Source organism: Hyperolius riggenbachi, chromosome 1 (assembly GCF_040937935.1).
Source record: "Hyperolius riggenbachi isolate aHypRig1 chromosome 1, aHypRig1.pri, whole genome shotgun sequence".
NCBI classification, from domain to species: Eukaryota; Metazoa; Chordata; class Amphibia; order Anura; family Hyperoliidae; genus Hyperolius; species Hyperolius riggenbachi.
The window spans coordinates 571,866,861-571,880,992 of NC_090646.1; the positions used below are offsets into that span (position 1 = coordinate 571,866,861).

Genomic DNA, 14,132 nt, shown 5'->3' on the forward strand with positions numbered 1-14,132 from the left:
ATATGTGAAGAAAATCCATTCACCAGGATTCCTGGAAAGAAGTGACTTAACGCGGTCCCAATGGCGAGGTGACAGGGCACCTCACTGGGAAGGCTTTGTATACAACAACCAGCCAATCGCCGGTATGGTACATCGATTGCCGTGATTGGTTGGTTGTTGTATACTGGGTACCACATACAGTAGAGCACCAGTAGATTATTTTTTTTTTTTATTATTATTTAGTATTTATATAGCGCCAACATATTACGCAGCGCTGTACAGTGTGTGTGTGTGTGTGTGTGTGTGTGTGTGTGTGTGTGTGTGTGTGTGTGTGTGTGTGTGTGTGTGTGTGTGTGTGTGTGTGTGTGTGTGTGTATATATATATATATTGTCTTGTCACTAACTGTCCCTCAAAGGAGCTCACAATCTAATCCCTACCATTGCCATATGTCTATATTATGTAGTGTAAGTACTGTAGTCTAGGGCCAATTTTTTTTAGGGGGAGCCAATTAACTTATCTGTATGTTTTTGGAATGTGGGAGGAAACCGGAGTGCCCGGAGGAAACCCACGCAGACACGGAGAGAACATACAAACTCTTTGCAGATAGTGCCCTGGCTGAGATTCGAACCAGGGACCCAGCGCTGCAAGGCGAGAGAGCTAACCACTACGCCACTGTGCTGCCCATATGTACCTGTTTATACAATATAGCACCAGTACATACAGTACAGTATACAAATGTCCAAGAGTCAAGAGTCATAAGCCCAGCCGTCTTATACGCCAGAATATAAGGTAAATCAGAAGAGCTTGTATGAAATACTTACATCTTGCCTTCATGTGGATCTTCTTCTCTCCCCTATGAAGAAATTAAACATTATATATAAAAGCATAAACATTGTAAGATCTGATAATTGAGACACTAACATACATGTATACTATAAGCAAATACATTTTCCCAACCAAATCCATTCCTGATGTAGCAGACTTGTGTTAGATTTCTGAACACAAGGGTTGGGGGTAAAATATGAATTCCTTCAGATAAAAAATCTATTAGTTAAAATCAGATTTCACGTTCACATTAGATAGTAAAGGACTCATTTATAAATGGTGATAAAACAGCATGTCAGAGTTACATTTTTCACACCGTACAGCTGCATGCTAATGTTTGGCCACGTCCTGGGCCAAACTACATCGTTAATGTTATTTAAAAATAGTAAAGAACTAAGTGTGCTTAAAAACGCACGCACTATGTTTATAAATATTATGCACACTAAATACTCTATTCCATGACTATATGTGTGTGGTTTTATTTTGTGCACTCTGAGCTAAGGGCCCTTTCACACTACGTGCTGAGTGTCCTTTCTGATAGGATGCAACACGCAAGGTAACATGAAAGTATATTGACTTTCATATTACTGTTCCCATTAGTTAAAAGGAGTCTGAAGTGAACTTACAAAAGAAAAAAAAAGAAAAATCAAATACTCACCAAGTAGAGGGAAGACTCTGGGTCCTAAAGCCTAACCATTCCTCTCCTGGTCCCCTCATTCCATCGCTGGCTCCTTTGTTTAAATCTGCCACTGCGCGAGGATTTTGAAGTCTTCGGGAGCCCAAGTGCCCCCGAAGATTGGCAGCTCTGTACTGCATGCCCATGGGTCAGAGACTGCTACAGGGGGTGCCAGCGGTAGAATGCAGGGACTGTGAGGAGGACAGGAAGGCTCTATAGGGCCCAGAGGCTTCCCTCACCTTAGATGAGCATCTGATTTTTCTTTTTAGGTTCGCTATACTCTCTCTTTAAAGCTTTCCAGAGCACTACAGTATCGCTTTCAGTAACTTTTAATTGCACGACAAGTGCTTTCTTTAATGAAAAATTGTTATTTTAGAACATCCTATTTTTGCACTTATTAGTGCAAATAGGATGTTTCATAAACATCCATTTTGCTGAAATGCTCAAAGTACGCAAAACAGCATCTCTACAACATGGAAGCCTTTTGGAAAGAAGTGCTGTGAACAGATGAAATAATGAACTGGCTAGTCAAAATCACCAAAAGATTTAAAGAAAAAAATAAATCACCATCAACACTTTTTTTTCCACAGAAACCCACTGCAGCATGCCAACTAAGGCTTATCTTTCTGATAGGGAAAGCACAGCATGCTACAATTCTAGCCAAAGCAAGCACATAAACAAAAAAACAAACACACAAATGCTGTTGTCCAGTAAATCCACCCAAGAAGCAAACGGAATGCAAGCACAATTAGGCTGGGTTTAGACATTCAAAAATGGTCCTATTCAAGGAATGGACCATAAATGACATCCCAGTTTAAAGCATGCCTACATGTCCATTCGGCATAATGTCCTTTGTGTCCATTGCAGTGATGGAACAGAAATTCCTGACTTGCACAATATATTCAGACTCGTCATAATAGCATCCTATATACCGTATATACTCGCATATAAGCCGACCCGCATATAAGACCCCCCCAACTTTTCCCTGAAAAAAACCAGGGAAAAATGATTGACCCCCATATAAGCCGGGGGTAGGAAATGCTGGATTGGTGCAGCCCCCCAGTGTGTCCCAGTATAGCTAGTATAGTGCCGAGTATAGGTAGGTAGTAGGCCTGAACGATTTTAGGAAAAGATTGAATCGCACGATTTCTGTCAGAAATTGCGATTTCGATTCGATTCACGATTTTATTTAAATCAAGATTTAGCACTATTCACCATGTACATTAACATTTACAAACGCACATCAATAGAAAATGACATTGTACTATCCATTTGTGGTGATTATTCGGGATGGCAGCTCTGTGAATGAGTGCAGAACAGACTTGCTATGAAAAGGGAGGGAGATTGCGAGTGACAGATTAGCGAGGGGCACTCAGAAGCATGAGGACAAATTATTAAAATTAAATGAATAGACACACGTATATAAATTAAATACATTATTCATATACATACTAACACTTATTTTAAGCTGTCATGACAGATGACTGAAAATGTTGGTGAAACTTACTGCATCCGCCCAACTAGATGCCACTCTGTACCCCCCGCACTCTCCTGGTATCAAAAGATCCCGGCTGACTCACCTAGTCTGGCACTGCAGTAACCTCAGGATGCCCTGCTGGAGACGCACCGGCCTTCCGTTTCGGAAGTGGCTCTCCCTCTGACCTGTTAGGCCTTGCACGTGCCGCACCAGTCTCTCATAGCCCTGCCGGGAGAACCACAATTAGCGCAGACCGGCATGTACTCCCGGAACCTGCCGCTTGCGGAATACGTCACTGAGTTGAGCCGCGGAACGCAGGAAACAGACGTGAGTCACTGAGCCTCCACTCGCTACTGTGCACAGAGCAGCGAGGAGAAGGACTGCGCCGCCCGGGGGATATCTTAAAAAAAAAAAAAATCGCCGCTGTGACGATCTCAAGATCGCGATTTCGATCTTAAAACGATAAATCGTTCAGGCCTAGTAGGTAGTGCCCAGTATAGATAGTAAAGTGCCCAGTATAGATAGTAAAGTGCCCAGTATAGATAGTAAAGTGCCCAGTATAGCCAGTATAGTGCCCAGTATAGCCAGTATAGTGCCCAGTATAGCGCCCAGTATGGGTAGGTAGTGCCTCAGGTTAGCTAGTATAGTGCCCAGTTTAGCTAGTATAGTGCCCAGTTTAGCCAGTATAGTGCCCAGTTTAGCCAGTATAGTGCCCAGTATAGCGCCCAGTATGGGTAGGTAGTGCCTCAGTATAGCTAGTATAGTGCCCAGTTTAGCTAGTATAGTGCCCCAGTATGGCTAGTATAGTGCCCCAGTATGGCTAGTATGGTGCCCAGTTTAGCCAGTATAGTGCCCAGTTTAGCCAGTATAGTGCCCAGTTTAGCCAGTATAGTGCCCAGTATAGCGCCCAGTATGGGTAGGTAGTGCCTCAGTATAGCTAGTATAGTGCCCAGTTTAGCTAGTATAGTGCCCCAGTATGGCTAGTAAAGTGCCCAAGTATGGCTAGTAAAGTGCCCAGTTTAGCTAGTAAAGTGCCCAGTTTAGCTAGTATAGTGCCCCAATATGGCTAGTATAGTGCCCAGTTTAGCCAGTATAGTGCCCAGTTTAGCCAGTATAGTGCCCAGTTTAGCCAATATAGTGCCCAGTTTAGCCAGTATAGTGCCCAGTTTAGCCAGTATAGTGCCCAGTTTAGCCAGTATAGTGCCCAGTTTAGCCAGTATAGAGCCCAGCATAGGTAGGTAGTGCTCCCCGTTCCCCCCGCTGCTTTTACCTGCTTAGGCAGCGGCCGCTTCCTAATCCGCGTTCCCCTTCTGAACTTTCAGAGTGAATCACAGCGCGCTGCTGCTGTGACGATGCAGAGTGCAGGAAAGAGCGCGGCTCCCTATAGCGGCGATCTTTATCGCCGTTACCAAGGGAACCGCTCTTTCCTGCCCCCTGCATCGTCACAGAAGCAGCGCCGGGCGCGCTGCTGTGATACACTCTGAAAGTTCAGAAGGGAAACGCGGATTAGGAAGCGGCCGCTGCCTAAGCAGGTAATAGCAGCGGCGGCGGCCGCGGGGGGAGCGGGGCACGGACCACCCACCACTAGACCACCAGGGAAGACTCGCATACAAGCCGACCCCCCAACTTTTGACCCCCTTTTTGGGGGTCAAAAATTCGGCTTGTATGCGAGTATATACGGTATATAACATGTCCACTGCAAAGGGAACAGCAGAGACTATGAAAAAAGGGAGTATGTGTTGTGGAGAGTGACGGGATCTGATAGTACCATTTACAGCACAAACCAGTCGCAGATTGAAGCTAGCCTTACATACCTGCACGGCAGCTTGAAACTGCTATCTGCAGAGTGTTCTAAAAACACTCATTCTCATTCTATAGTGGGTACAAGCCCTAACTTTTTCTTTTAATTACAAAAACTGTGTGTAAGCTCTGCATCCAATTTAAAACATGGAATCATAGTGACTAACCACTTCTTTCACCAAATCTTCAACTATAAGTCCTTGTTCATTTGTTCGTAGATTGGTAACCCACATCCATCCATCTTCTAATTCATTATGGACAATAAACATATCTCCTTTTAAAAAACTGAAAGAGAATCAGGCATAATGGTTATGAGTGGACATATATACATGTGATCAAAATGATCATATACTTCTCCTTTAGTTCTGAAACTAATAAGCGATAAGAATATAATCTTTTCTATAAATGTTCACCTGTCCAATATTACCAGACTTTAGTTTATCATGAAAAACATGTATTATGTAAACAAGCAGCAGTAAAAACATGAAAAAAAATTCAGGTGTCAGCAGGAGCTTGCTTCATGGACCAAAATGAGAGAAAACTCAAATGTTAAAGAGACTCTGAAGTCTCATAAAGTTCAGCTTTTTATTGCAAAAATGTCTAACATTATAGCCCTAACTAAAATGCCGCATTCCCACGGCTGTAATTAACTAAATCCCCCTAAACTCCCCGTGGGGCAATCCTGAGAGCGCTTCCGTGAGGCAGAGCTTTCAGCTACAGCTCTGCCTCTCCATGCGTCTATCAGCCCGGACCGCCGCCTCTCCCCCGCCCCTCTCAGTCTTCCTTCACTGAGAGGGGCGGGGGAGAGGCAGAGATACACGATGATTGACGCTAATGGAGGTAGAGTTGCGGCTGAAAGCTCTGCCTCCTACTGCAGCAAAATCCATGACCAAGAAAGTCGTGGATTTTGTGGGGGAGAGGGAAGGGGAGTTAGGGGGGGGATTTAGTTCGATTTCAGCCGCGGGGATGCAGCGTTTTAGTTAGGGCAATAATGTTAAAGACATTTTTGCAATAAAAAGCTGAATTTTATGAGACTTCACAGTCTCTTTAAGCACAAGCTGTAATTTTCCAAAGGCCATGGCTACCTGGCTTCAGGGATTTGTCCAGCTCGGATATAAACCATCAATCTAGATATGGAAGAATCCAGCTAAACCTGTAGGTCAGTAAGGGAAGCATACAAAGCTGGATCATAACTGGCATACAGAGAAACTGCTCAGGTTTCTCATCACAATGTCTGGTTTTAACAAAGGTAATTTAGCTTACCTTCTAGAAATGGTTTGCATAAGAAATTGCTTACTGCAATATATACTTACCTGATTTCATCCGTGTCTGGGACTTTAGTATATGGTAGAATAGCTCGAACTCTACGTCTGTCTTCTACTGGCTGCAAATTATAAAAACAAAAAAAAAACGCAGCATAAAATATTGTGTCTTTGTATACATGTCAAGCAGCTTCTGAACCACTTTGCAATGAAGGTTCCAAAATATCTTTTCTGTTTGATGTTACAATTATAAAATTATTTTCAACTTAACATCCTCTACATTAAAGAGTAACTGTCAGGCTGCAGAAGCTAATTTAAACCTCTATTCTCCTCTGTGCCCAGTGTCCCCCTCTGTTCCCCTGTGCCCCCAGTGTCCCCCTCTGTGCCAACTATGTTCTCCTCTGCCTTCAGTGTCCCTCTGTGCCACCTCTGCCTTTATGTGTCTCCTCCGGTTCTAGTGATGATTGTAATGTGCATATTTTGCCAGATTTAATAGTGTATTGCAGTCAAAATGTCATTTTACAGGGTTTAAAAACATTTCTTTGAATTTTTTTAAATAGATTTTCTCAAAAACGACAAGGTCTTTTTGAAAAAAAAAATGTGACTTGTTCCCACAGAATCAAGCATTTTCAGACTATTTGTGTCAGCGAATCATTTGTAAGTCAGGTACTACCTGTATTTTAAATAACCCCTAACAAGACGTGTTGTCTAAAAGCAAGTGTCACCTAGCAAAGGGTCAGTTGGAAAAAAGGGCTGGACAAAACACTGTCTTTGGTTGTTGACACATTTGGCTGGAAGCTGAAGATCGGTAATCATAATTATTTGTCAGCAACTGAAGCAGATGTGCCTTTTTCCCTAAGCATTTTGTGATCCAAATCCAGTCACAAGCGTAAGGCAAAACCCTAGGTACGTAGGACTGCGCATGCGTCGACTGAAGAATTTACCGAACCGGCTAGCGAAGGATCAAGGCAGCCCGGGAGCACAGCGAGGGAGCCAAAGGCCTGAAGGGGCTGGAGGAAGCCCAAGGTACATATTTTTCTCTCGTCTCAGGTACACTTTAAAGATGACGGGCACAAAGTCTTTATTCCGGTCTCTCTCATAATAAAAAAAAAAAAAAAATGTATGCCAAGGAACTGGGTGGTGACAGGACAGAGGAGTTCAAATTGTGAGGAGGAGCAGTGCAGTCCAATAGATGTGGAGCCTCCTCTAGTTTCTCTTCCGTTTAGCTGCATGTATGTATGTATGTATGTATGTATGTATCTAATGTGATTGAGACACTACTGCAGTCAAATAGATCACCAGTGCTGCCAGGCAACTGGTAATGTTTAAAAGGAAATAAATCAGACAGCCTCCATATAACTAATTTTATTTGTCCTTTAAAGAGAGTCTGAAGCGAGAATAAATCTCGCTTCAGACCTCATAGATAGCAGGTGCATGTGTGCCCCTGCTAAACTGCCGCTATCCCGCGGCTTAATGGGGGTCCCTGATCCCCCAAATCCCCTCTAATGCGGGGGAGCGCTTCCTGGTTGGGGCAGGGCTAACCGCCGCAGCCCTGCCCCACGCGCGTCTGTCAGCGCGTATCTCCGCCTCTCCCCCGCCCCTCTCAGTCTTCCTTCACTGAGAGGGGCGGGGGAGAGGCGGAGATCCGCCGCTGACAGACGCGACTGGAGGCAGGGCTGCAGCCGTTAGCCCTGCCTCCAGGAGCGACCAAGTCTGCGACCAAGTGTCGCAGTGGAGGGCTTGGGGGTCAAGGGACCCCCGTTTAGCGGCGCTATTGTGGCGGTTTAGCAGGGGCACACGTGCCCCTGCTAACTATGAGCTCTGAAGCGAGATTTATTCTCGCTTCAGAGTCTCTAACAATGAAAATCTGGAAGAATGAACAGGAGCTTTACATCTGAACAATCTGAATGGCTATTGGAGCCAATCAGCAGAAAAATGGCCTGTGTATATTCCCTCAAAAAGGTAGCAAACATTTTTAATGGTTGAAACTGCAATATTACTACTTACCTCTGGAGGTGCCACAGGAAACAGAAGTTTCTCCTCTTTCAGTAAACACGACACATGACTATAGTATCCTATGAGATCCGAAAGCGAAGAAAACCTCCTTCCTCCAATGTAGAAGTCACCACACATAGCTATAATCCTAAGGAGAAGTTCAGACACATTACAAATTAAACAGAATGCATCATTGTTTTACAAATCTGTACTGAGGGGGGGGGGATTCATATTTTCTAAAGGAAAGTATGGGCAACAGGTTATAACATATTGAGCAGCGCAATGAGAGTGTGGTTAGAATTATTGCTTCTTAGCATTACAGACATGGGATCATTTACCTCCGGGGACACTATTTACATGGACATTGAAAGTGTGGACATAGCATTAGCTTTTCCTAACTTCACATAAAGAAAATCTGTATTTGATGATAGTGGTAGCTATCTACCTCCGTGCAGGAGCAGCTCCATGCTAGTGCGCAGGCCATCAGTGTGCTTGTACAGTGCAGACACATTTGTTCAAGGACAGAACCACAGTGAAAGAAGAAGGTCCAGGTGACCAGCAGTGGGCTCAAGGAGTATCAGAGAAGCCTCTGGAGGATCAAGAAGCTTCCCTCTGAGGTAAGTATCCTAACTATTTTAGTGGTTTAAAACCACAGATTTGCTTTAAGTGTAATTCCAGTCTATATGATTAATTTTAGTAAACCAAGAAGGAGCTGCAGGCACAAAGATGACAGACTGCAACAAGTAGATCAGCTGGAGCTGCATGTCACAAGCCCTTATGCAGTAGTATAATATACAGAAGTTATGTGAAGCAGCTTGGCACAATTAAAGGGGTTCTGTAGTGCATTATAAAAACAAAAACTGTCACTTCAACAAGGAGAGGGCCAGCGCATACCACAAAGGCTGCATCTGAAATGACCAACAGCTCACATGTGCAGCACCTACAAGCTATCTGCACACTTTGCATTCAATTCAGATGCAAATCATAAGCATAACTACTATTACTTACCATGCAAACGGGAAACTCAGGAATACAGGCTGGGAGCAGCTAACCTGGTAGTTACATACCAGCAAAATTATGAAAAGGAGGGGGGGGGGGTAGCGCTCCCAAGGTTATACAAGTTTTTATTTTTGGTTAGGCCACTTGCCCGGGGGTTTGCCTCACCGTGGCACAAGTGTCAAGTATATTATACTTTGCATGTAAACTATAGTAGAAACCAAAGTTCCTCCATAGTATAATAAATGTAGCATTTGATTTGGACGCAGGGCATGCATTTTCAGCCTAATAGAGGTGGTGCATGCCTGAGCCATTAACCAGTCAATTGAAGCATGTTTTTAGGGATGCGCAACCTCCCTCCCCCTTTTCAAAAACTGTCACTTACCTGGGGCTTCTACCGGCCCCCTGCAGACATCTTGTCCCGCGCTGGTCCTCAAGGATACTCTAGTCCCCGTGCCGCAGGTCACATCCAATTATTCGTCTAACTAGACGAATGTCACTGCGGCTGCACGTCCGTGCGCATCCTCACTCCTGTCTCCGGGAGGTTTTCATACTGCGTCTGTGCAGTAAGCTCCCGGAGACGCGAGCGGGAACGTGCAGCCGCAAGTGACAGTTTTGTTTTTATAATGCACTACAGAATCCCTTTTAAGCATTTATTAGCCGAGTGACAGCGAGCCCAGCACAAATCAGCATAAAAGCGGATTTCAATACTTACAACGGCGGCGATGGGGGTGCAGGACGTGGCAGTGGGTGTCGTGGAGTGAACTGCCTGAAGACCGTTTCACTAGACTTCGCTTCCTCTGAGGCTCTGATGTGCACATGTTGCTGGAGTAAAGAGCCATTTACAGTGGTTTGCAAAAGTATTTGGCCCCCTTGACGGTTTCCACATTTTGACATATATTACTGCCACAAACATGAATCAATTTCATTGGAATTCCACGTGAAAGACCAATACACAGTGTTGTACACGTGAGAAGTTGAACGAAAATCATACAAGATCCCAAACATTTTTTACAAATCAATAACTGCAAAGTGGGGTGTGCGTGCAGTCAGTTGCCCATAGACATTGCCTGATGAGTGCTAATGACTAAATAGAGTGCACCTGTGTGTCATCTAATGTCAGTACAAATACAGCTGCTCTGTGACTGCCTCAGAGGTTGTCTAAGAGAATATTGGGAGCAACACCATGAAGTCCAAAGAACACACCAGACAGGTCAGGGATAAAGTTATTGAGAAATTTAAAGCAGGCTTAGGCTACAAAAAGATTTTCCAAAGCCTTGAACGTCCCACGGAGCACTGTTCAAGCGATCATTCAGAAAATGGAAGGAGTATGGCACAACTGTAAACCTACCAAGACAAGGCTGTCCACCTAAACTCACAGGCCAAACAAGTAGAGCTCTGATCAGAAATGCAGTCAAGAGGCCCATGGTGACTCTGGACGCGCTGCACAGATCTACAGCTCAGATGGGGGAATCTGTCCATGGGACAACTATTAGTCATGCACTGCACAAAGTTGGCCTTTATGGAAGAGTGGCAAGAAGAAAGCCATTGTTAACAGAAAAGCATAAGAAGTCCTGTTTGCAGTTTGCCACATGCCATATGGGGGAAACAGCAAACATGTGGTAGAAGGTGCTCTGGTCAGATGAGACCAAAATGGAACTTTTTAGCCAAAATGCTATGTGTGGCGGAAAACTAACACTGCACATCACTCTGAACACACCATCCCCACTGTCAAATATGGTGGTGGCAGCATCATGCTCTGGAAGTGCTTCTCTTCAGCAGGGTCAGGGAAGCTGGTCAGAGTTGATAGGAAGATGGATGGAGCCAAATACAGGGCAATCTTGGAAGAAAACCTCTTGCAGTCTGCAAAAGACTTGAGACTGGGGCGGAGGTTCACCTTTCACCAGGACAACGACCCTAAACATAAAGTCGGGGCAACAATGGAATGGTTTAAAACAAAACATATCCATGTGTTAGAATGGCCCAGCCAAAGTCCAGATCTAAATCCAATTGAGAATCTGTGGCAAGATCTGAAAACTGCTGTTCACAAACGCTGTCCATCTAATCTGACTGAGCTGGAGCTGTTTTGCAAAGAAGAATGGGCAAGGATTTCAGTCTTTAGATGTGCAAAGCTGGTAGAGACATACCCTAAAAGACTGGCAGCTGTAATTGCAGCAAAAGGTGGTTCTACAAAGTATTGCCTCAGGGGGCTGAATAATTACGCACACCCCACTTTGCAGTAATTTTTAAAAGAAAAATGTTTGGAATCATGCATGATTTTCGTTCCACTTCTCATGTGTACACCACTTTGTATTGGTCTTTCACGTGGAATTCCAAAAAAATTGATTCATGTTTGTGGCAGTAATGTGACAAAATTTGGAAAACTTCAAGAGGGCAGAATACTTTTGCAAACCACTGTAAAAAGCCTCCATGGACTAAGCGCTTCCGGCCCGTGATTAGGTTGCATCCCTTTCTCGGGACCTGTATTTACACCAGTGTGGTTGAAGTGTTCTCTAACCATGTTGTCTAATAACCTAATCATTTTGCCACACCACCTTCGTATTGGAGAGGTACTGAAAACATTATTTGACAGCCTGCTGGTGGAGTTTGAGGGCATGGCCAACGCTACTACATCATTAGACTGTGCGTTTGGAGAATACTCCAACCACACTAGTGTAAATACAGGTCCTGAGAAAAGGGCGGAGCCTAATCATGACCCAGAATCGCTACGTTACGGAGGCGTTTAAATGGCTTTTTACTCCAGCAAGACATGTGAACATCAGAGCCTCAGAGGATGCCAAGTCTAGAGAAACGGTCGACAGGCCAATGATACCCACTGCCACAACCTGCACCACCACCAAGTACTGAAACCAATTTGCTTTTATGCGGATTCATACTGCATTCACTAAGAAATAATGGCTAAGAAATACTTTAATAGTAGTGCCAAGCTGCTGAACTAACACTTCCAGCCACACCTGTATGTAAGACCCAAAACAGAGATATTAATATACAGTACAATCACAGAACACAACAATGCCTACCTAAGGTAGGCAGTACAAAAAGATTCCTAAAGATGAAATGAACAGTTAAACATGTTACTTACCTAAAATGCGTGACCACATTTGTTTTACTAAGAAAGGATAGGACAAAAGACCCTGGTCTCCGATCACTCTCTCTGATGAGATAGCTTCCCGTCCTTCCAACTTGGTGCAGGCGTTCCTCTGCAATTGTTCTATCTAGTTTGCCATGATACCACCTGAAACGAGGGAGTGACAAAAAAAAAATATATATAAAGATGATCGCGTACAACTCAAGCAGAGTCTGTATTTTGCAAAGAATGGTAAAAAGGTTAAAATCTTTGCAAGGTTTTAATTACTGTGCAGTAACCAATAAGGGTTTTTTTGGGCACTGTAGGCATTCAACTGCACCTCCTCTGGATGACAGCACCACCAGTCCAGATGAAACGTCTCCACAACAGGAAGTGACTGGAACATCCTCAAGTAAAGCACAGACAAGTCCCACCTCTTCCTCAACAAAAAAAAAAAAAAAAAAAAAAAAACTAACAATATTTAGCCAGAATTTCCACTTAAAGAGGAACTCCAGTGAAAATATTGTAATTAAAAAAGTGCTTCATTTTTACAATAATTATGTATAAATGATTTAGTCAGTGTTTGCCCATTGTAAAAGCTTTTAAATCCCTGATTTACATTCTGACATTTATTACATGGTGACATTTTTACTGTTGGCAGATGATGTAGCTGCTGCATGCTTTTTGGCAGGTGGAAACAGCTGTAAACAGCTATTTCCCACAATGCAGCAAGGTTCACAGACAGGAAACTGCCAGGAGTACGTACTCAGAGTTTCTTGTGGGAGGGGTTTCACCACAATATCAGTCATACAGCGCCCCCTGATGGTCTGTTTGTGAAAAGGAATAGATTTCTCATGTAAAAGAAGGTTTCAGCTACTGATTGGGATAAAGTTCAATTCTTGGTCGGAGTTTCTCTTTAAACAGCCTACTGTAGTTTATGAAAAGTATACCAAGTTTCTTATTTTTATTTTATTTTCAGAGCTCCTGTTAGGGATGAGTGAGATTCAATGTCGTCCGGCACAAAACTGAACCATTGTGTTAGTGGGTGCAGGCCGCGGCAGAGAAGAGAGACTCCTCTATGTTGCAACCTCTCAAGCTTGGCTGTGAAAGCGCAGATTTTGGGAAGATGTAGAGCAGCGTGCAGCACATCAGGGAGATGCCGAGAAAGCGACTTACAGACAGATGAGATATCCTCTTTGCAGCAGCCAGCACCAACTAAAATAGTGGTTCAGTTTCATGACTGGCTCGCTAATCACCAGCTAATCCCTACTCCATATTATTAATCTAGGGACCCACACACTATTTTCAGTTTGAGGGGGTGTAACAACTGCTTTAACACTGGTGTAGTACAACCAACCACAAAAGCTCTATACCTTAACAGGGAGAAATATAGTAGTCAAAAAAAATAGAAATTCAATGAGAACTAACTTTTTACTGTATTGTGCCTTGAAGGAGACTGTTCTTTATAAATAGAATATTGCAGCATGTATGTTTTATTAATGAATGTGTTGGCCAAGTAGCCACTATTGTGGGTAACAATCCAAAGTACCTATAGAGGCATATGATTGTTAGGAGTGCTCCAGAATGGTGTATAAACGCTTTTCAAACATTGCTTGATGCTTTTAATTAAGTATACCTATTCAGGTTTGCTCTAATGTGATTAATCATATTTTAATTTTATCTTATAAAAGCATTAACTACAATATCATGTACTACCATGTGTTAAAGCCCTAGTATTTAAAATGTAAACCTTTCCTGTCCTTCACAGGTCATCAGCAGCAAAAGCTTTCAATATTTCAAAGGCTGTCTGTCAAGGCAACTCACAAACTAGGTCAGTGGGAATTAGCTGATGAATTCAAAATAAATGACAGGCACCTCCAGATACAATGAAACTAGTAGGATCTGGCTGAGAGAATTTGTTTTTCAGTGTAGCGAAGCAACAAAAAAAAGTAAATAAAAAAAATAAAAAAAATGTATCCTGCGTATATTGGATCCGACTGACGGGACCCGGTTCCCGAAGCTGCGGGCAGCGG

The 14,132-nt window shown here is 43.4% G+C and overlaps 1 protein-coding gene across 1 annotated transcript in view; it reads right to left on the reverse strand.

Moving 5' to 3' along the window:
* RASA1 (RAS p21 protein activator 1) overlaps positions 1-14,132 on the reverse strand; it is a 107,518-nt gene that overhangs the window by 56,609 nt on the left and 36,777 nt on the right. Inside the window, exons 2-6 of the mRNA XM_068247916.1 lie at positions 12,115-12,267; positions 8,028-8,163; positions 6,072-6,142; positions 4,926-5,043; positions 802-833 (exon numbers count right to left, since the gene is read on the reverse strand). Coding sequence (XP_068104017.1) covers positions 802-833; positions 4,926-5,043; positions 6,072-6,142; positions 8,028-8,163; positions 12,115-12,267 — 510 coding nt within the window. The remainder of the gene's footprint in view (positions 1-801; positions 834-4,925; positions 5,044-6,071; positions 6,143-8,027; positions 8,164-12,114; positions 12,268-14,132) is intronic.